We start from the raw sequence: 21,146 nt of genomic DNA, 5'->3' as shown, positions 1-21,146 counted from the left end.
CAGTCATACCATGGCCATGAACCTGAGTTTATTTTAACAATATTAATACATGTAAAGTCATTTACTTAATAACAGTGAGTTATTATAGAGCATACATTTATTTTATGAGATTATGCGAAGGAAGGTAGTATATTTATCCTGTTTTTCTCCTTGCTTGAAAGAAGACATGCCAAACTAGACGCATTCATTACAAAGTATTTTCACACCTATTGTTTTTTCAAGGACTTATAGTGTTTGCAGCAACAAATTCCACCCTACACATTGCATTTCCTAGTCTCTATTTATTCTAAATAAAAGGTACTTCTGAATGTCCTGACCACAATAAACAAAAGCAGTAGATTAGTCAACAAACAAAAGACCAAAAACCAACCCTGACCCCCAAGACTGGAATGCAGAGTCCCAAGAAAGATGGGAGGCAGGGGTTAAAAAAAAAAAAAAAAGAGAAAAAGGGGGAGAGAGAGAGAGAGAGAGAGAGAGAAAAGGACGGCTAGACTTGAAATTATAAGATTGTGAAATCCCAGAAATTTAAGAAACAAACACTTTAGCAAGAAAAACTCTTGATATAAATGGCACTTCAGTTTTGAATGTCCCACCTGCTTTCTCAAATATGCCCCACAATAACCCCTGTCTTTGAGGTCCCTGTAACTATAGTGTGGTACACCTTTTCCCTCTCAGACTGGCACTCACAGGACCATGGAGGCTGCCTTTGCACTGGCCAGTCCTGAGCACTGGTTAGTTAGTGCATATGGGATGCAATTCTGATGCTTCCAAACTCCAAAAACCACTCCTCTAGCTTAGTGGGAAACACTTCAGCTTCTGACAACCCCGAAGTTATTCCATGTAGAAGACTTTAATGTTCGGCTTTGTGACCCTTGGGAAGAAAAACTTCAAATTCATTTGAGTTCTCCTTAAGCACTATGAAGTGACCATCTTTTAGAACAAACCCCCCCCACCCCAGGAAGGCAAAAGGTTAAATCCTTAATTACCAAATGGAAAGCCAATCTACCGATAAAACCATGAAAAGAACATGAAAGTTAGACTATACTAATAATATGTCTTAAGAAAAAAAAAAAGTCATCTCTTGACATTTCTCCAAGATATGCCTTAGCCATGGATGATCCTGTCTTCAAAGGCAGACTCTTTTATGCTTTTATTTGCCATGAAGCCAAGAAGCCAATTCAGTCGCACTGCATCACTACTGTCTTTTTAGGGTTTACCTTGCAGTTAATTTGGACTGCTGACAACCTATTTTTCCACCTGTCCCAAGGCTATCTGCTTTGGGAATTTCTCTAGGATGGTAAAATTTGTGCCCATCTGTACAAGATGGGATCTCACCCTTTTTACACCTGTGCGTCTTCAGACCTTGCTCACTCTCTCTGGCTATGTTATATACTGGGAATGAAACCATAAACTACTTAGGAAGTATGGCCCCAGAGACTTACATGTTCTCCCTCCTCTGTATTTGGGTTCTAAAGTACCAATTGCAAATAAAGAAAATGGGACCAGCCTCCGCCCTTGAGAACCTTTTTGTGTTTACCACATTCTAGTCCTTAACTGGCACATTATAATATCCCTACTAACCTAGGAGAAAAGAGGAATATTTTCAAGATTCTCATACTGTTTTATGCAGTGTTTATGATAAGTATTTGTTATACGTTGATTTTACCCTATAATCTCCAGCTTGCTATCAGCTCTCCAGAAAGATCACAAATGCTACACGCATAGATCTGGCTTGCGGCAGAAACCTGTTCTTCCCGTCCTTTGCCTTTTGCTTGGCATCTCTAGCTTTGTGGGTTTGTCCTGCCACAACACTGCACCTGTGGACCATAAAATTCATATTCTCCATCAACACAATGGGACTTGGAGGTCTTGCCTTCTCCTTCCCAAGGCCCTGCTCATTTCTGAAGGTGCTGCACATCAAATGGCTATAGGCACTGCTTCTGCTAGTCTCTGCGATGCAGTTCAACTTCCAGAAAGTCCAGTTCAAGAGAACATCTTTTTTAAAAAAACACCTGAATGTGTCCATCGTTTTGCCCAAGTTCTGTCCTGAATCACAGTGCCAAACAAATGGAGGAAGCAAAACAGAGCTGTGAAGAGAGACAGCAAATGTCCTGGAGTCTCTAGTGGCTGCACTGCTCCAGCTCTTGGACCAGAGTGACATTATCTCTAAAGAGAATCTGGCCATTATCATCTTTCCTACATATAGGAATGGGTGCACCCTGGCTACTGTGAAGATGTGATACACTGATTTACAATGCACTTTCTACAGCTGTTTATGAAGGCCTGAACTTCAGATTCCTCTCAAGTTGATCTTAAAACTGCCTATGGATTAGGGCCGATGAGAGACCCAGGATGGTCCTGCTGTGAAGTTACAGAACAACTCCCAGTAACTCCAATGGAAAAACATGAATGAAAAGTCTCATATCTTAAAATACCAAGAAAAGCCAGTGGAACTAAGCTATGCTCCACACAGGTTGATTTTATTATTTTCCATATTAGGACCATAGATTTAATAACACAGGAAACATTTAAAGTTATTTTTAAAGTGTGCAGAAATTTCTGCATACTGCTTTCCCTTTTGCCCTTGGCTTTTTTTGTTTGGGGTTTTTTTTGGGGTTTTTTTGTTTGTTTGTTTTTTGTTGTTGTTTTTTGGAGGGGGGTGTAGTTGTTTGTTTTGGTTTGTTTTTTTTAAAGCTGGATAGAAAGCAAACTCATCATTATAATGAAGAATGGAAAACAATATCAAGTGAAAATTAAAGATATGTTCAGCACTGTTAGCCTTCCAGTAAAATAAGTCTTCCACATTTGCATGGCAAGCCCAAGCAAATACTTCAGAGAGAAACAGTATCTGTGATGGAGAGATGTAATTCTGTAGTGTCATTAAATATGAGTGGCAGGTAGTACTCATTCTCTGGATTTTCTTCAGCAAGAACTGCAACACACACAGAAGAAGGGTTTCAAAAATCAATATGCTCTCCCGCACTACCGATAAGCTCCCAAGCTGCAGAAGATTTTGCGACATACGGATTCTTCTGCTGTGAATATCTGTTGTACTCTTTACCTCCCCTACAAAGCTGGGCAACAAGTTTTTTTTGTAAAATGCCTGTGTGTTGTAGTAGGGATTTACAATGGAATCCGATAATGTGTAAAACCACAACTCAGTTATCTTATTGTGCTAGGAAGACTTTAGAAAGAGGGCTGCAACAGAACACAAACCCTGAATTCAATAAGCTTAGTAAGGGTGATGTACTTTTGAGGTTAAGACACCATAATGCCATTAATCTGTCAGGAAAGATGGCCCTGGAAAAATATCATTCTACGTACGTCCATTTGCAAGCGTTCATTTTTTTCCAGAGCAGGAGCTCTGACCCATTTTGCTTCATAAGAGCTTGGAACTGAACTGAATGGAGACACTGCATGGGGATCTACTGGTAAGCCATGGAAAGATCAGCTACACGAACTTTCCTGTATTTGAGACATCTTCCACTTCACCTTCTAAAATAATTAGAAGAAGGATCCATCTGTGTCACGCCTAAGTGAACTGCTACAAGTATGGCCAGACGGGGATGACAGGGGGCAAAAAAAATCAAATAATACAGTCAACGTGTAATTCAAAAAATATAATGTACCAAAAAGTGACTTCCATGTTTATGCAAAAGGAAGCATAATTAGTACTGTGCAAACTGGGAAGATTAGAAAACAACAAACACAAAACACACCTCTCAGAAAGCATTATTATTTTTTGACTCATGCTGTAGAGACACCATTGTCTCTACAGATGGGTTTTATATTGCTTTGCTTTTGTTATTGTCTAAGGTAACAACCCAAAATCTGAAAGCTGTTTTGTTTGTCTGAGTGAGCTCCTCAGAACTGAAAAATAAATAGCACTGTTGCTTTGGAAGCAGAATATGAAGACTGAAAATGTTAAGCATAGCTTATTTCAGTCTGTATTTTACTGAAAAATAGGATGTAGATTTTATTAATACGAAAAACCCCAAGCCTAATACTTAAAAAAACCCCAAAACATCAAAAAACCAGTAATTATAATATTAACACTTGCTATCTGTGTATAAAGACAAAATCAGTTCAGCCAGTGTGTTTATGTAGAACCACTAAGATAAAATAGCAGAATTGCCACAAATCATGACAGGTGGAGACATCTTGCACCAATCAATCACAGCATAACACCATGGTCAACTTCTGCTCTCCCTACACTACTCAAAACTGAGAGCAGCTTTAAAGACAGAAGTGGTGCTCACTTGGATTTACATTATGTCCATATGAGGACAATCTTAAGTTTAAGCTTTTTAAATAAGCAATTAGAGGTTGACTGAAACCATAGAACAGAGAGAGAATGTCCCCAGATTTCATTTAGATAGATTTTATCCATGTTATTCTTCTTTGGAAGATCAACAATCAAATAGTATGAGAAAATTCTTTTAATGACCAACCTGGAATTTTTTCCAATTTCTTACTCTTACTTCTCTAGGGCCTTTTCCCCTTCATGTCTGGATATCACTCTCCATAAAGACCAGGCAAAATCTCACAAATGGAGGTGTTTACTCAAACTTTTAAGAAATAATTACATTTTATTGTACTCTTTTAATACTACTTCATTTTCCAGTTCTCCAGCAAGAACTGCTACAACATGGGACTTCCCATAACTGTTTTCCAGCAGAGAGACAGACATCCTCAAGAGACTGTCTTCAAAAGTTAGACAGGACAGGCTCCAGCCCCAGGACAGGAAAAAAAAGTTGGCTTCCATGTGCTGACAGAGTCAGAAATACAAAGACCATGAGGTTCTCTTCCCCTATCAATGTTTGAGTCACTGAAGTAAATGTCTTCATTTTTTACTTACCCCAAAAGATAAGAAATTGAATAAAAAAAATAGATGGAATGAATTTCTACCTCAATCTGGGTGGTGTTGTCATGTCCCTCTTCAAGCAGCAGGTCTGTGAAACCCCCTGGCTCAGAGGAATCCTGCCCTATGCTAGCTCTGTTGGTGTCGACTGATTTGAGAGACTCTGAGTGTCTTCTCCACCTGTGGCTGTTTACATGTGAATCCACTCGCACATTTTCCTCCATTCGAGGGAAGCTCTGAACAACTTCATAAAACACACCTGTTTGACAAAAAAAAAAGAACAAGATAACAAGTGAGTGGAACTTAGGTTTACTAATCGTAACTGAAAACCTAAGAATAATAATACTTCAATAAATGCTTTGAACCACTCTATAGCAGAGCCAATTATATCTCAGATAAAGCTTCTACAACAGCGTAAGAGTTTAAAAGAAGAAATAGCATATTATACTTCTACAAAACTCAAGAATTTGGACTAAGCTTTGTAGACTCCTCTAAACATCCCAAATGTTTTATTTTTCTGCTTATTTTATGTCTAGGGAAAGTTTTTCCTGTAACATTTGTAACTTTGATACATGCCTGTGCCTATCCATAGGTGTCACTTTTCAAAATAAAATAGGTCTAAGAAAAAAAAAAATCAGTCAATCATCTAACAAAAAATAAAGCAGAAGAGGCAGAGAAACACTGGTATGGACATAGCTTTTGCTACTGATTTGACATAGAAAGAGCCTGGAAGCTATGGTGAAAGGCAGCCAAATAAACATTATGAGAGGCATGAAATTCCCATAAACATCTGTTCCAGTGTAAAAATAAAGCTGCCCCATTACATACGTGATAAATGCAAATGATGTGTGAAGTCTTCAGACACCCACTATGTCCCCTGCAAAGGGTGAGCAGTTGGGTGGTGTGTTTTACATATTCCTTTTGGACTTTATTCATGCTAATTCACAACTTTTTCATGCTAGTAAAACTATCACCAAGATAAAACCATAAATTCTTCAGTAGTTTCCAGTTTGCCCAATCCAAAAGCCAATCAAAGTATTTTTTGTTAATTGATTTCAGTTAACACCATCAAGAGGGGTTAGAGTAATTTTGCATATTTTGCACTAAAAATCAGATATGCTTTTCATACTGTCTTTGGGTCTAAAAGGAGAAGTAGAGGGGTGCTCTGTCCTTTCTGTGTGCCAGGAAGAAGGGGATCTTGTTCAAAAAACAGGACCACAAGGTTCCAAAGAAACTCTTAAGAGAAGTGGCAAAGTAAGAGGAAAATACTGAGAGAAAGGATAGACTGGTAAATAAATTATTTGTAGAAATATTTCCATTGCTTCTGTTTGGCAGAAGCTTCTGAGCAAAGAAAGGCACCACTTCTGAGGTCCTTACTAAACATCCCATATGTGGTCTAGGTACAGAAGAGATGGAAAAATTGAAAATTACCTATCAAAGGTTTAAATAAGAAGTAAGATTTTACTGCATCATAGCAGGAACAGGTATAGGAGTCATGGATATAGGAGAATCTGCCAGACATTGTTCTTGACAGAGCAGAAAAAGTTACAGTACAGAAACAGTATCTAAAACAATTTAGGCTCTGTGTGATTCCATTTTTTGATCAAATTCCCCAAAATCTACTAGACTTATTTCCTAAGCTATTTGATCACTCTCAACCACACTGAAATTAACGTGAGCTGAAGGTGCTTTGTCACCCAGAGAAATCAGAATTTAATAGAGATGCAAAATAAGCAATCTCGGACCATAACTTTCCTCAGACCCCAAGTAATCAGACTTCTTTTCTTTTAATTGGTGGCTTTTTGAAACCTGTTTCCTTGCATTTCTTAAAAGCCTTAGAACACTTGTCTTCAACAAATTGCCACTGTGCTCCCTGTTTTATCAGGCAAACAGTTGCCAGATGCAGAGGGACAGCTCAGCAGATGAACGGATTTATTCCTCTGTGGTCCTTATCAAAATCTATTCAAAGCTGCCCTCTCCGCTTCAGCTTGGAGGCACTCACCATGGTGTTATGGAGATAAGGGCATCAGAAAGCTGACAGACACGGCAAACTTCTCAGATACAATTGCAAATAGGCACTTTCTGTCTGTGATATGCAACGGCTGAGGCTGGATCTGTGGAGGCAATGCTTGCCCTCCTGCCCCAGCTGGGCCTGCAGCACTAAGACACCTCGACACTTGCTGCGAGGCACAGGGAGCATTAGACACCTACAAATGGGGGTCACAGTGCAGAGCTACATGTCTGCAGGACCCCACTCCCTTCTTCTCAAGCATCTTCCCTGACTGCCCTTGGTGGCTCAAAACCCACATTCAGAGAGGCAAAAAGTATATTTACTCTCATTTCGCACACCCACTGCAGCCTCCTCATTTTATGGTCAACAATCAACACGTTGAGGCAATCACTGAAATTAGCAAACAGAAAATGCAAAAGTTAGGAGGGGGTCTTAAATGCTATTCACCTCAGGCTGAGCCTCATCTCTAAAGGAAAGAAATTATACTTTGCTCTCCAACATCTTGAACAGAAATGAATGTGGTTTCTAAGCTTTAAGGTGTTGTAACATAAACTACCTCTTAAAATAATAATAATGTAGTGCTGGAGAGAAGAAGAAGATAAGCACGTTCAGCTATTTCCACTGGATTGGAAAGTCTACACATTTTTCTCCATAATTTTCTTTTACAGTATAATTACATCATGGCATCTGCAAAATTTGGCATGGGCCAAAGAAATCTTTGATGTTGTCAATGCACAACTTTTATCCTCTTTCAACTGTTTTAATTATGTGATTTTTCTGTTGAAACAGAAAATGTTCTAAACCATATCATTACTGCCATTACACTCATAAATATTATTTTACAGGTACAAGATACACTGACATAAGGAAGCTTTATAATCATCTAACTGTATTCAGAATGCATTATATCCTTCCAAATTTAATAGTACCAAGAACTAAAAGCATGAACTGATAATGTTTTCAGTTTAAAACTAGTCTTTGGGGGCTTTTTTCACTATTATCCGTGAAAGCTTCTACCAGTGTTACCACTAGACTAGTTAACTGTCCTGGACTGGCAGAGTGGGGATACTGAAGCTACAATGTGAGATAAAATCTGGATGTGTTTTCAGGGAATAAAGAGAGAAATTTATGGTGAGCTTCCTCCTTCCTTAAACCTTTTCCTTAAGCTACTGGGGATGGAGAGAGAGAGAGATGATGGTCTTGGCCAGACCAGCTCTGACCCTGTGTGGTGTCTCTGGTTTATCCCAACAGATCTCTAATGCTGAGAAAGTGACAAACAAGATTTTTTTTTTTTTTTTTTAAATGAGCTGAACAGGGTGTTTTCCTTTTATGTAAATATCACTGAAATATATAAATTCTCAGATAATGGTTAGATAAATTAATTTTCAAGTTCTAAACGCAGGCAGCTCATGAAGAAAAAGCATTCAGAGACCTAAAATTCCAATACTTTACAAGTTAGAACTATTTCATGTTTCTGGTTGAAATCTCTGTGTAGCTAATAAATCATATAAAAGGCATTTTAGAGGAAATGTGCCAAAGTATTATACTCTTATCTTTTAGATCTTGGAGCTCACACCTAATTAACACTGAAGGAGAACATGTCATTCAAATCAATTGGAAAGCAGCCAAATGCTGTAATATCTGATTAATAATAAAATCATAATATTGGCAAACATAGATGAGTTGCAACTTGTTCAACCTGTATGAACAGAGACTCAGAAGTACAACAAGCCTTCAAATCAGTTAAAATTGGAACTACAGTTTCCAACTGATATTTTTATATGCAAACCACAAGAGCGTTATCCATAGTCCTGTCACTGGCATGCAAACACCTCAGTGTGAAGGTCTGTAGAGTGATATTGTACTGTAGTATTTTGGAAGCAGTGAAAATAGACTACCGGACTTTCCAATGAATATGTAATTAAGCTAGTGTTTTGGTCTGATCTTTCAGCTCTTGTCATTGAAGTTTTCATAAAATTAGCAATGAAAATCATTATGTCTGCAGCTCCTTTCTGCTTTGGGTTAAGTTAAAATTTAAGATTTCAACTCCCTGTTGAATAAAGCTAGAAAGGCAGTGGGGTGGGGGTGTGGGAAAAAAATCTATAAAAAGCTTTCACTGCTCTGAGATGATTTGGAGTTAATGACGGACTGTTGGCAAATTCAGAAACTCTTGTCGCAGTTGGTCAGTTCAGCCCTTCGTCGCTGATGTGATTGATCAGAATTACCACCAAAGGCTTTCAGGGAACAGGGGCAACATTCACACAAACTGGAAGGACTTATGCAGAATATTTAGAGAGGAAACTGGGGAAGGGGAATGGGTGAAACTTACAGACAGGCTCACTTTTGCTCACATCTAAGACAGGTGCTTCAAATTTCCTTCTGTACAGGTTTACATGCTCACAGGAAAAAGACTTTTTAAAAGATTTTGGCATCTATTGCCTGAACAACCTAAACAACACCCAGATAACAGCATTTTGTCTATTTTAGCTTGCATTTTACAATTACTAAACAAGCTTTTAAACTGTATTAAGCTAACCTGATGGAGGATACATGACCGAAACCTGTATCTTCTTGTACATCAGGACCTGACTTTTGAGGTGTCTCTGTTGCTGGTGGACAACAACGGAATACATAGCGAAGTTTGTCTACTTCAATATTGTGAATTATGCAGGCAGCTCTTACAGATTGGGAGTGTGGATTTGGCTATATCTATAAGAAAGATTTGCAGAAAGGGGAGAGGCCGCCTGACTACGGTGAGGGCACAGGTTCTCTGCTTTGCCAAGTCTGCCCACAAACTAAAAGGTAAAAATTCTAAGTAAATAAAACTAAAATGACACAGCAGAGCTTGAGAGGTAAGACATCTCTCATTTAGTAGGGGAATCTGGTCTGCATAAAGCTTTATTTAGAATGAAGATCTAGCTCTCACTTTACAAGAAAAAGAAACATTCAAAATTTTATGGACAGCAACGCAATTAAAGAGGAAAGAAACCCTATTTTGAAACAAAAAAGCCAAATAGGTAAATCATCTACCACTCATTCAACTGTTTTTGGTTTTTCCCCTTTTCCATGAGATCAAACAGAGATTTGTGGAATGTTTCAGCACATCAGAATTTCAGAATTGCATTTCTGAAAAATATGTGTTAATTACATTTCATGATTGCACATATTTAGGCCAACTCTGAAATTTGACTAATGTCATAAATGCACCATAATCAACAAGACTTTTTTTTGAAAGCACAGAAATACACACATATTTAAACCTCTATTCAACAGATTGCTTGTGAGATATAGCATCATCTTTCTAAATCTGCCACAGCCCAAATGCCAGCAAAATCAAATTTATTCCTCAAGGAACTGAAAATGCCATCATACTCCTTTAATTTAAGTAACTTTCTATAGCCTGTCTCATGAATCTTTATTTCTACTATGACCATTTTATTAGTAAATATGAGAAATCAACAAATGTTGGTGGAAGATATGAATACTGGATCCATGAAGTGATAGACTCTTCAAAACATAAATGTTCCTTTAAAGGATTCTCCAAGTAGAGTGGTCATATACTGAATGCCCAATATCACAGCAAAATCAATCATACTTTTCATAAGAAGAAGAATTTCCAGTATAAATTATCTCTGCCTATGAATGGCTCAACACTATACAGACTTCTTTTTCTACTGTACCTGATTCATGGGACTAGGACCAATTTCATCTTTCTGACCTTAATTTAGGAAACAAATAACAGATATGTTTGACTTTCAATATGTCCATGATAACAATAGGATAAATTTCTTAACAAACTCATAAATAACATGATTTGTAAAAACTATCCCGCAGTGACAATTAGCACACAAACAGCTGTGTCAATTTGGATCATGATTTAAAAACAGCAAAAGACCACACCCTGACATTTTCTTTTAAAACTTGGCTGAGACTGCTAAAAGAATTTTAATATTATCTGTGAGAATGATGCTTAGGATGATTCTATTTTCACCAAACAGAGGATGATAATTTGTGTGGCCTGCAAAGGGAGTCAGAGGTTAACAATAATAAAATACTGAATGATAGCAGATTATGATCACAGTACTGAAACTACTGATGTTGAATTGTATGCTCAGAACAACAAATAATGTCTGAAATAATAACACCATCTTGATGCATGTTTTTCTTGCAATTATACAATAAATAGCTACTAAGACTTGTGTCTAATAGAGTTAGTATCAATAATAATATGTACTATGGCAGGGAAATAACTGGTAATTTCCTTACACATGCATTTTTTCAACAATATGAATTCAGACTTTTTCCTTTGCAACCTCTTCCTATTCAGTAATTATTTTTCACTGCTACAAGTGGTCCCAAAGAGCATGTTACACAAGGAAAAAAATTTTCATGAAGAGGGTGGTGAAACATTGGAATGGGTTGCCCAGAGAGATGGTAGATGCCCCATACTTGGAAACATTCAAGGCCAGGCTGGATGGGGCTCTGAGCAACCTGATCTAGTTGAAGATGTCCCTGCCCCTTGCAGCAGGGTTGGACTAGACGACCTTTAAAGGTCCCTTCCATCCCAAAGCATTCTATGATATTACCATACTTCTAGAACTTTATCTTTGTCACAACTATAACTGCTGCAGGTTTGTTTGTTTTTTTTTAATTGTGTGATTTAGTTTGATTTTGCAATTATTTATGTAATCATACTGGTAAATTACAGTGGTATTGGTAAAGTCAGGAGTCCGAGTCCACTGGTAACAATACTGTAACTTTGATTAGCTACCTCAACACTGAGGAAATATTGTCTAATTCCAGCCTCTCTCATACTCTCCAGCTACATAAGCACAATAATTTAAAATGCACATTGAATTTATAAGCAATCTGATTATAGCTTTATAATGTATTATGGAGTTGTTTTGCTGCTCTTCCTGTCAGTTCCACTTGGGGACCAGGACCTAAGTTTATTGCTAACTCGATACATGCAGAACCAAAAAAAAAAAAAAAAAAAAGACAACTCATGCCTCAAAGAAGGCTTGCAGTCTTGAAACTACTGGGTAATAAAAGAAAGGAGACAGAGTTTTGGTCAGTAAACAGTGATATTAGTCATCATCAGAAACCTATCCAGTATCAAGATTTTGAAGCCATTACAGTAAGAAGAAGATTTAAAAAGGAAAAAAAAGATGTGTTTTCATTTGATGTGCTTAATTTTTTTTTTAATATACACAATCTAGATGGTTTTAAGTTGCTTTCACAACTGAGGTTTAAACAGTGACAAGAGTCTAGGGAACGCCAATGGTAACAGAAGTGGAAGGCATGTAACAATTCACACCTACTAGGCTCTTGCATGTCTCATGCACATCTGCATCCCGCAGGCGGAAACCTTTTGTATTACTTTTGGAACAGCAAAAACACAATTATGTTTATGCTAACAATGCAGAGTATAATCCTTTATTGCAACCCTCCACTTTCTGAGACAGGGAGACAAAATTGCTCTGAAAGTAAACCACAGAAAATGAAGATGTAATTGATTCTGGTTTAGCCTTTCCTTACAAAAGAAGAAGCTCTAATAGGGTTAGATACCCAGCCATGGCAAATTCAATTTGAGTACTACTCAGCATCCCTATTAAAAAAAAAAAACAGAAAAGCCAGAATTGTGTGGTTCTGATTTAATTTAAAACTCCACAGATGTACTGTTACTGATATGATATTTTCCAGAGCTTTCGGGTGGATCAGGTCAGAGAGAGAGCTGGACCTCATGGAACGCATGAAAAGATCCAAAACCTTGCTATTAGTACCTATCTAAACTCAGTATACAATGCAAAACTGAAATAAGTTTCTTCAATTGAAAAATGGGAAAGTAAAGAGTTTTATTTCTCCTTAAGTGTTGCTTGTCTCAGCTGTTGTAACTTCAGTACAGCTTCTCTTCACATAGCTTTGGTCTTTACTATACAATCATTTATTAACGCTGGCCTTCAACCTTTTTTTCAGCTGGAGATCCCTAAAAATTTCCTACCAGGGTTGTAAATTTAAGCCTACTCAAAGGAATACTTCCTAGTTCTTGTTTTCCTCTCCTTCTTTCCAGCACACAATTTTGCATTTTAGAAGGGAAGCCTGACTCTCCTAATCATACCTGACTAGCAGAAAAGAGGTGCTTCCTGATACATTGAACAGTGCTGGGATTCTTCCTTCTGGCCTTTTACTTTCAGCTGCCCATAATCAGCATGATTAACATCGCTTAATGTTTGCACACCACACAAATAGGTTTCATGTCCACATTCCCAGTAGCACTTCCAATAATTATTAGCAATGCAGACACCCAAGTGTACCTCGGTGAATATTTATCACATACTAAGTTTCCATGGAAAGCAAAAGGAAGAATATCTGTAATGTTCTTATGCTGCTGGCACGCAACTCAAAATATTCATAATTGTATTTTCTTGTGGACTATCAAACTACAGCATAGAAAAGCAGGAAGCCAACATGTTTTAAATCACCTGAAGTTTTCTGATTAAGCATTGTAGCAATAGTGTCAAAACGTTCGTTCATATGTAATTTATGCATCTTCTGTCCAAACTTCACTATATCACAAAGCCTCACTAAGCCACAAAATTATTTGTGTGAAAAGCAGCAAAAAATAAAGAATTCAACAAAAAATTGTCCTGCTAAGAGAAATGGAGGTCTCTCTGTAATATTCTATTTATATGCAAATTCTTGCTTTTCCAACCTAGATTCAAAGGTTTCCCAGAGAATACTAATACCAACTGTACCTTATTTAAACACATTGGACAGAAGTTTATAAAGGCTTTTTCCTAGTCAATAGCTGGATTACAGTACAATTGCCAACATCGGACACTAGCATCTCCAATGTGTCCACCTCACAGTTCCAATTTGAAAGCATCTTTCTTTTTCCTGAAGGATCCAGCAAACCTCTCCACTAGAACAACCCAAGGATGCCAGCCCCATCACAGGTCAGCTTCTCATCTAGATTCAGGCTTAACCAGAACCAGCAAGCAATCCATTCAGCTAGAAGACATGCACCAATGTGCACAGACATGTAGATGATAAAAATGGAGTTAAAAAGTTAGATGGACAATTTTGCAGTCACATCGTTAGGACTAACTTCTGTTTCTGGGCAGCGGAGAAAAAACATACAAAAATGAAATGGTCATTCATAATTTGAACTGCAGCATAAGTTTGGAACTCCTTTTGCATGACTTGTCGAGGGAGAAGGGAGCAAATATCTGGGATGTGCCAAACTGTGTTAGCTTGGCTAATTTATGCCCTTTCCAGCAGTCAATGGCAAATGCAACTTTGGTAGAAGGGTTATCTTCATTCTCAGCCTGAGGAAAATCCAGGGGCTAAGAGAGTTGCAAGCCCATTGCTTGAAAAATGGATTAGCACAGACAGCACTAGACTTTTTGTAGTCTGCAGAGGCACAGAGCAGCAATTCCAGGGACACCGCTCTGGCCAAGACAACATTGGTTAGCTCTTCACAGGCCTGTCACTCACTGGTGCTGGAGCGGCATCAGAGGGTAATTGGCTTCCTGGGTAGCCCTGTCAGGCTGACTTCAAGTCAGGCACAGGGATCAATGTCAGCATTCACACCAAAGGCAACCACGCTGGATTTGGTGGCTCAAGCAAAGATATACAGACAGGAAAACAAAGCTCACATATCAATAAAGTGGAGATACGCATACATGCATATATACGCAACACCACCTTGCAGGCACAGATTAAAATCTGAGCAACCCGGTGCAGTGGAAATAAGAGAAGAAAGGTGGCATAAAACCTCATTGGGTACAACAAACACTGACAGGCACACAGACCAAGGTTTTCCTCTCCTCCCTTGGCAGGAGCACCCAACAGACTGTAATCACCTTTTAACAAGCTTGTCTGCAAATAGGGACAAACTCCTAAGTCCCTTACTCACTCCTAACTCATTTCTTACTGAGTCTGTGGCAGTGGGTGAAAATACAGCCTCCATAAAGAGTGGCACCCCTCAGAACTCAAACCAACCTGAACACCTTCAAACAAGGCAGATCATGCAATGTAGCCCCAGCGCAACTGAAAATATGACACATTTTTCCTGCTGTGTCCTCAGTTCGCTCTGCCCCCCTCACAGGAATAGAAAGGAAATGGTTTGCAGTATTAGATGTTTCACAGAGCTCAGGATTTGGAAAACTGGAAAATGAACAAGCAATTGCCGTTGCCCAGAAATGTGTAGTGGGGAATGCAATAGTATGTGACATTATAAAAGCTGAAGAAAAAAACCGCATGACTTTTCTTCCACTGTGCTGGTAAAGGAAAGTTTTCGAAGATGGGAAGGTTAAAATTTACAACTGTTTGTGGAGACATAACTTGGACTTTCCTTCAGTTCAATGCTAAAATGCACAAAGTGATTTCAGACAGAACTTAAAATTCAAACCCCTTCATTTTCATTATGGATTAAATAAGGAAATTTTATATCTTCTTTCATTTTTTGCACACAAAGGTTTCCTAGAGCAACAGTGATTCAGGATTTTAAAGGATTATGCCAGCTACAAGTAAATAGATTGATCATTTGTGGAATTTATGAATTAATTTAATAAAAAGTAAAGGCTTAGTGCCAGAACTCACTACACTGTGGTATCAAGACAGGGTTTTCATAAAACATACCGCAAAAAGTAAAAGTAGTAAATTGGCATGTTCAAACATGGAGCTGCTCCAAGGGTCAGGAAAAATAAAGATGGTCTCACTGGGCTTATGTGGTGGGGTTACATGTTTAGGTCAGCAATGACTGAGAAATACATTTAATGTCAGTACTTCAAAATTCTCAAAATATTTTTCATCTAATTTTCTTGGCTTTACAGATACACTCAATTATGCTTACTGTGTTTTATTCTTAAGGCTTTTTCTGTAGAGATGGGATGGTCAAGACATGACAATGATAATTTTTCTAAAAGAATAGCTTGAAGCTTTTTTCAATGTCTCGTTGCCCTCAACCCACAATTGCTGTTCAACTTAAATTTCTCTATATATTTACCCAGTTCCCCCATTTCTGTATCTTTTGTTCCAAAAAAATTGTACAAAACTTTAAAAAAAGAAGATCTATTGCCTTCCATTTTCATTCATATGCATGAAGTAGGTGTTTTCAGGACTTTTGAAAACATAATAGTGATTTTAAACAATAAGGGCTCTGATCTGGCCCGATGCAGTAAGTCAGTACCACAGGCCCTCTGTAAGACCAGCCACTAGAGAAGTCAGAACCTTTCAACTTTCCAGGAAGCACAAGAGAAAACTAAGTAACTATAGTAAATATATATGGTATAGAGACTGATTCTATAAAAGGAACCAAAAATGTACTGTGAAAACCTGGGTTACTTAATTTTTGTAGTATTTTTGCATAATAGCTCAATGAATGCTTCCCTTTTGCTATCTGTAAGATGCAGATAATGATACTGGCTTTTTCTGTTAAACATATTCTGTGTTACTGATGACAAGCACTAGATAATAGCTATGTACTACTTTGTTACTGAAATGCCATTGTTTATTTCTTCCAGACTCTCTGTTACTGTGCAGGGGCAAACTATTTTCTGCCTTATCAAATGAAGATTAAATTTGTCACTGAAATTAAAATGGGTCTAAATGTCTTCAGCTTCTTTTCAGGAAAAATTCTCAATTTAGCTTCATCAGGAGATCTGTTGGAGAAAAACATCATGTTTCTAGCACGCTAATGGGAGGAAATTAGAGCAGAGACTGTTCTTAAGCTCTGGCACAAAATCTGCATTGCTAGACTTGAAGTGGGAACAAAAAACTAAATAAATTGTACATTAAGGAGGAATTGTTGTAGATATGTATTTAGAGTCAAAGAACAGCTGTATTAAGCCTATGAAGAAACAGAGACATAAAAATAAGAATTAACCCAGTTAGAGATATGAATGATAGAAAGACATTCTTTGTTTGACAGAAAAGAAATAATCCATTTGAAAACTGGCAGAGATACTGGGGAAACAGAAGAGAAAATATTGCATCGATCTTGAAACTTGTCAAAGCAATGCAATTATCTAGCAAATGTGTAATTGGACTGCCCGATATATGGAGTATAGAATATTGCCTTTCTCTTCTCCCAAAAGACAGACAAACTAGTACTGTGGACTGTGCAGATATGGGGAGTAAAGTGCAGGAAGGGCATGTTTTCACAGTTTTTAACTAACCAACAGGACTGGAATGTCTCAACTCCTATAAAGCGGTTTTAGAATTTACAAATAAAGTATAGGTATTTTATATATATTACATTTGACACTGTTTACATGCTCTTCCATCATGCCTAAATAAAATGAAGGAACTGCATTGCTGGCATCCACTTTTAATATGTTGGAACTTACTTGGAACTTAGTTATTTGGATAGGCGTGTTCTGGGAAAGGATTGAATAAATGTGGGTTTTAATCTTTATTATACACCTTCCAAGTTGACCCCAACACTCCCAATAATTCCCTAGCATGCCATGTACATACGTTTCATCTGTGCATTTTCTTAATGAGGAGGCAGAGATGGATACCGCTGCACTGCAAAGCACACGGTGCTTTGGAAGCTGTGCAGGTATGAGCTAGCCAAAATGATATCACTCTACACTTACAAAAGGACAGATTTACAACTCTCTCTGCTGTGCCTTGTGCTTTTCTAAGTGGAAGATAGGACATTATGTAATGTGTGAAGATCATTACACATTGATCATCACATGAAGAGTATGTTATTTTACTTTCCAGAGGATAAAAAAGAATGGAGGCAACACACAGAACAAAGCACTTCAATACATTTCTTAAAAAAACACAAGTGTGCTTAAGTGCTTTGGAGGGGCTTATTTTGTAAACGAAGCTGAGCTTATAGGGCCTCAGACTTGGTAGACTCAGTGACTTAGATGCATGCAAACACTGTCCAGTGCATCAAGAGAGCTGAAGGGATGGCTCTATGAGGAAGAGACCTTCTTCACAAGAAGGTTTGTTTTCTTCTTGGGTAATCATGATGGTGCAGACCATTTACGCTTCTATTCAGTGACTTGCTCAAGCTGTTGCTCAGGTTCTTTATTATCATTGGTTAGAAAGCAAATTCAAAGAAGAAAGAGGGAAAAATATCTGGAAATGAGTGAATATAGTGGGTTTTAAAAGGTTTTGGACACAATGACATTTGAATGTTTACCTCCTCCTGGTTTATTAATCAAAGACAGGATTACTCCATGTACAGAACTATCTGGGAAAATAAGTCAGTCAAAATGTGGCCTATTTTGTTAGGCAGAGACTGATATATCCGTAAAATAGACTTGAAATATCACCCCCATTTATTCTCATTCTACCCACTACAGATTTTATTCCTAACAAACACATATTAATGTAGTCTCAGCATTCTATTTTTTTTCCTTTCCAAACAAAGCACAGTGCCAGCAGTCAGCTATGATTCCCCATACTCTGTCCTTGAGACTCAATGGCAGTAAAGCACTAGCCTGTTGCATGAAAAGACATCTTTTACAGCAGTCTTATGTTTCTGTGTTAATGCATCTTGCTGCCAAGGCTGTAACCCACAGACTGGCTGACAGCCCACCCAGAGCCACAGCAGCCACAGTAAGGTTTGGAAACCAACTCTACATCTTGCAACAGGGAACTGATTCAACAACAGCTAGATTTCATTCAGTGTTGTAAGAGTACAGTGCAAAGATTTACCTGATTCCTGGACAGAATATGACCCTAGAAATCATATTTAAATTTCTCAAGAACCTATTCATAGTCATTTTGGTTTTGTTCCTAATTAGCTCAATGCAGAGAAGTAGCAGGGCACAAACTCTGCCTCTGTACCACATATATTCACACTGTCAAACCACTTACATCTCATGCAAGTCTCAACCTGGTGAACTTAAATGGGACTTTAACAGTTCCTAGAACAGCTCTTCTTCCACAAGGCTGTCAGTTCCACTCCACTGAGGAGTTAACCTTAAATTAATCTGTTTTCTTGCTGAATGCTGACTGTCTTCCTCAACATGTACATCTCATTTACTCATGCAGAGAAACAGCTTGGTCACTACAGATATATCATTCCATATATGAATTATAGAGGGATAAATTATCAATTCCTGGATGTCTAGGTGTCCTGGACAAGCGACTGCTAAGCTTGCAGAGGCTGGCTCTCCTTGTGCGGTAGGTCCCACAGACCCATCACTTCCAAACCCACTACAGTTAACAGGCCTGGTCTATGGTATTTTCTCTTCAGATAAATTTAAGGACTGGGCTATCTAGCAGTAAAGGATGCAGTCAGGCTCAGTCATTAAAAGACTCTGGCAGACTACATGTCCCCACCTTACTAAGAGCTGGCTTGGCCACCTTTCTTTCCTGCCAGAGCAGCTCACTTGCTCCTGCTTTCCAGATTTGGAAAGCACGTGTGGTGGTGCATCCCTCTCCCCTTCTCTGGACCACCTTATGATGACAGGGATTCCTGTCAAGGCTTGGCCTTTGAGCAATGAGTCTGGCAGTTAAGTGTCCCTTGGTCGTACCAGGCACTCTTGCATGGCCGACCTGGGGAACAAGAATGCCTTGATCTCACCTGGCTTAATCAGTCACCCCCTGACAGCACGGGAACATATCATTGTGGATCATAACTCAGGCGGATCAGTACGGGAGGATCGTACCTGCCTTGCTGAGATTGATGAGAACTCAGCAATTACCAACGGGAGCTGTGGCCAGAATGGAAATTTACTGATGCCTGAAGTCAATCATCTCACAACCCTATAAATGGCGGTACAGAGGGAGACCCTTTGAGCTCTCCTGGACCACAGTGGGCTGCGTCAGAATCTCCCTCTGAGTGGGACGCCTCTCAGAGTTGCGAACTCTTAAGTTTGCATACGGAGGCCTGGCAACAGGACCTGGGCTGATCTCCACCGCCCTTTGCTCCTTGAGGCTCAACTTTCGCCTGTTGAAACAATCATTCGAAGTGAGTATTTCACTGAACTCGAGGGGAATTTTTACCTGTGCATATTGCATTTTCACTACACCCTAGGGAATTTTAATAGGTATCTTTATTAGGCCTATTGTGTGTGTGTGAATCGATTCAAATATTGTAGTAAACTTTATTTAATCACTTTGTAGATGCTAGAGTAACCCGTTATTAATTACTGCTAAATTCTTATGATTCTCTCCTCACTGTGGACAAACCTTAAGTTGCTGCTAAATACATATAATCCTTAGACATAAACCGTTGACCAAGTCTGAGACTAGGATTGGTTCCAGCCACACCTAGGCTCCTCTCTGAGAAGGAGTTTAGAAAGCAAGGGGGTTCATTCTGAACCTCGTGACTCAAAAGGAGGGCCTCCTTTACCCCCACCTTGTATTTTCTTCTATCTCAATCTTCCCTTCTCTCTCTCTCTACATATATTCAACTCATTTAATAAGTAATAGAGTGAACCTTTACATCGAACTTTGTTAAATCACTCTTTCATAAAAAATTTCTATTAAAATCACTATTTGCAAATATCTTTGGTGGTGATTATTTATGTGACCTAACCGCTCATTTGTGACAGCATGTGCTCACTGTGACTGAATTGTCTTTCAAAATGCAGAGTAAACATTTTTTTCTTAAATCAGGGCTAGTGACAGTCCCCATGGATTTTCTAAACTGTCCATCCCGCCCCCTGTCTTTTGTTCCAATTAGTCTTCAATATTTCCTGGAACAACTTGAAAAGCAGGACACCTTGCTAGGAGATAGAAGACCTCCTCCAGGGTAAAGGGAGCCTTGAACTCTCTGTCCCACTTCCTTGGAGAGTGCATAACCACTAGGGCACTATGCAAATACAAGACACCAGTACTTGGGCTTAGAAGACAAACTGAGAGCTTTTCTCGTTTCTTGCAAAGACCGACTGCAGGTGCCACTCTCAGAAGTGTATTCCACACGATGGATCCTGAGGCAGTTAGGTCTCTTCTTGCAGCCCTTAACTGAGCAGCTAATCCCCAGAACGAAGCAGGATTTCAGACATACGACGGACACTGCTTGTTTTTGTTTCTCATTTCCAGGTAACTCCCAGATCCACAAATGGGTGTTCGGAATTGCAATTTAGGTATTAACACTAAGGAACTAACACAAGGCTTTAATTCTTCTTGGGAATGATAAAGCTACAAATTTGTCATGAAAACACTGAGTTTGCAGGTGCTCAAGCTCTTTATCACATTTGTAACCTTAAACAAATTTGGGAGGAAGAGTTTGTTAAACATTGATTAGTGTTGACAGCAAATACCCACTTGCTTCCAAGAGTAAGTCTGCTTCTGCAG

General features: G+C 38.6%; 1 protein-coding gene across 1 annotated transcript in view; it reads right to left on the bottom strand.

The window, feature by feature from the left end:
• Window positions 1-21,146, bottom strand: part of PLXDC2 (plexin domain containing 2) — a gene marked incomplete at its 5' end in the record, with an annotated part of 277,865 nt that overhangs the window by 146,098 nt on the left and 110,621 nt on the right. Inside the window, one exon of the mRNA XM_082309994.1 lies at window positions 4,909-5,120. Coding sequence (XP_082166120.1) covers window positions 4,909-5,120 — 212 coding nt within the window. The remainder of the gene's footprint in view (window positions 1-4,908; window positions 5,121-21,146) is intronic.

The sequence above is a fragment of the Platalea leucorodia genome, assembly GCF_965183815.1.
Source record: "Platalea leucorodia genome assembly, chromosome: 1".
NCBI lineage: Eukaryota > Metazoa > Chordata > Aves > Pelecaniformes > Threskiornithidae > Platalea > Platalea leucorodia.
The sequence above is the reverse complement of the archived record's forward strand: the minus strand, read 5'-3'. Positions and strand labels throughout refer to the sequence as shown.